Source organism: Trametes versicolor (assembly GCF_000271585.1).
Source record: "Trametes versicolor FP-101664 SS1 unplaced genomic scaffold TRAVEscaffold_172, whole genome shotgun sequence".
Taxonomy (NCBI): domain Eukaryota; kingdom Fungi; phylum Basidiomycota; class Agaricomycetes; order Polyporales; family Polyporaceae; genus Trametes; species Trametes versicolor.
Genome location: NW_007360492.1, coordinates 1 through 2677, shown reverse-complemented (window position 1 = coordinate 2677; position 2677 = coordinate 1). Strand labels below are relative to the sequence as shown.

Sequence of the window (2677 nt, the reverse complement as noted above, 5' to 3'; positions counted from 1 at the left end):
CGGCTCCTGCTCCGCGCCATCTTCGCCTCGTTGGCGTTCTTGAAGAGCGCGAGCACCTCGCGCGTCTTGTGCTCCGCGGCGTCCGCGCGCTGTCGCTCGGCCTTGAGCTGCTCGGTGATGGTGTAGAGCGTGCGCTTGAGGTCCATGGTCTCGCGCTCGCGCGACACTAGGACGCGGGCGACGTCGCGCATGGACCCGCCAAGTATGCTGGGTCCATCTTTTGAGCGGCGCTTGCGAGGGATTTCGCTGCTGGAGCGACGGGAGTGGGGTTCGATGGGGGAGGGGGAGGCAGACGATTCCGAGTCTCCATCCATGCCAAATTTGATGATATACCGACGAGTGTCCTTGGTACCGGCACTTGCTTTTCTGAATAGAGGTTGGGTGTACTGTACAGGCTGTCGGTTTGGCTCAGTACACGCGCAGAAGGGACGGAGATGAGCACGCACCGTGACCAACCAAGTCGTGAGCTCGTTACGTCCTGCAGATCGCGAGGTCAAGTTTTGCGTAAGAGAAGTATCCTGGGCCGTCCGCGTATGGCAAGTCCTTGTACTCACCGTAAACAATGATACAAACAGAGAGCGTAGACAAAGATATGCGCAGAAAACACGCGAGGATACGCGAAGAGAGGTTTGGAGATGACCGTGGTGGCCAAACACTGAACGCTCCAAGGAAGCGCCCATAACACACAATAGACGCGTATAAACGCCCATTGTTTGACGTAAACCCGGGCCTATCGGTCACTCTCCCTCCCGCACCATGCACCTCTCCGTCTTGTAGATGCCCCCGACAGCCCACTCTCCGCCCACAGCGCCTCTCTCGCCGCCGCCGCGAGCGCCTACGCAGAAGCCAGTAGTACCGCTCAATCTAGACGGAGCTGGGAGGCGCGCGTAGCTGGGAGGCGCCGTAGCTGGGTATCTCCCAGAGATAACGCGCACCTCCTACCAGATTTGGAGGGGGCGATTTGACTGGCGCTTAGATGCTATGCTCGGGCATCTCGGTGAACGCTGTTCCTCCGCTCTGTTCGTCTGCCCAATAATGTAATTCCTCTATACAGTACTTGCGTCGACATACCAAGGTTATTTAGCCATAGTTTTGAATATTTGGCACTTTTACACACCTCCTATCGCAACTTTCGTTGAACAAAATACATCCTGACCTCGATTGTGTCGCTCTGAGTTCATAATGCCCGATCTGGCGCTCGTCGTGGATATATAACAGCCCATGCGTGTCAATAGCTACATCATGTACCAAACTACGCATGAATGGCCACGAATACAGTCCAGAACACTCCAAGGAGTGAGGGAACAGCGTTCACCGAGATGCCCGAGCATAGCATCTAAGCGCCAGTCAAATCGCCCCCTCCAAATCTGGTAGGAGGTGCGCGTTATCTCTGGGAGATACCCAGCTACGGCGCCTCCCAGCTACGCGCGCCTCCCAGCTCCGTCTAGATTGAGCGGTACTAGTCTCTCACGTCATCGTCGCTCGACGTACGCTCACGCTCACGTCCTTCTAATCCCTGCTTTGTCTCTGCCCGCTCGTGCTTCACGCGTATATCGCCTCTGTTAGTCTCCTGTCCTGTCTCTCACGCCGGCCGTCGCTCTCCTCCCAGTCGGTAGAACGGCTCGGGAAAGCGCTCTCCATTCGCATATCGTACACCGGCACTAGCTACAAGCACACGCAGCCGCTCGCGCTCGTCCCCGTCCGTCGCGGCACTGGGCGACGCAGCCCAAGCGGCCAGCCTTGTGCGGGGACCTATGTACTAGTACATACCCTACCGCTCTCTGTCTGCCTGTCCTCCCCTCCCGCCCAAGGCTCACAGACACGGGTGAGTGTGTCTCGCGGCGCGGAAACGAGAGCCTGAAGCACGTCGTTAGTACAGGTACGGAGAGGATGTCGCACGGACTTACCGTCACGCTCCCCACGCGTCGCCTCCCGCCGACTGCGTTCGACGATGCCCCGCGTACGGCGGCCATGCATCCGACCACATGTCGCGTACGCTGTGGATCAGTACGCGCGTACCCCGCACCGCTGTTTACCTCTCGACCGCGCCCGCTTGCTCGACAACATACAGGCGAGTGCATTCTCGTCGGGGGAGTGCAGAACCGCATGCTAACGTGCGTGATTAGTGCAGGTACGTAGACAAGGTCGAAGTGCCTCACCTTCGCGCATCCCCACGCGCTCACCGAGCCCCGCGGCCGGGGCTCGCGGTTGCCCTGTGTACGACGACGCAACACGCGAGCCGCACGTAAGCAGTCAGCGTACGGGCGAGCGGAGCGGCTGGGGGCGAGGACGTACCGGACACGGGGATGCGGCGCACGAGTCGGGCGAGGTGAGGAGGAGGGAGATGGCGGGCAGAGGGAGGAGGATGCCCTCGTCCCCTCCACTTCGCCCAGCTTATAACTGTGCCCCAGACGCCGACACGTCGCCGCCTCTCCCTCCTCGCCATGCCCTCCCGGTGCGCTGCGCGCTCCGTCTCTTCGGTTCGCGTCGTGCACGTTGTCTTCGCTGTCTACGGCATGCGCTGCCCTCGGACGACGGCGCTCCGGCATTTCCACGCACGCCCGACCCTGACGGTCGCACTCCGCGCAAGACGCCGTGCGTTCCGCATCGCGTGAGCGGCGGCGACGAAGACGGGAGGCCCGCCCTCTGCGCCGTCCGCGGCACGCCTCGACGACGT

The 2677-nt window shown here is 60.9% G+C and overlaps 1 protein-coding gene across 1 annotated transcript; it reads right to left on the bottom strand.

The window, feature by feature from the left end:
* Window positions 1–56: 56 nt before the first annotated feature.
* Window positions 57–314, bottom strand: TRAVEDRAFT_54783 (uncharacterized protein; the record flags this gene model as incomplete). The annotated part of the gene is made up of 1 exon (XM_008047719.1): window positions 57–314. A coding segment is annotated over one exon (258 nt), but the record flags the coding sequence as incomplete, so codon positions are not given.
* Window positions 315–2677: the final 2363 nt, after the last annotated feature.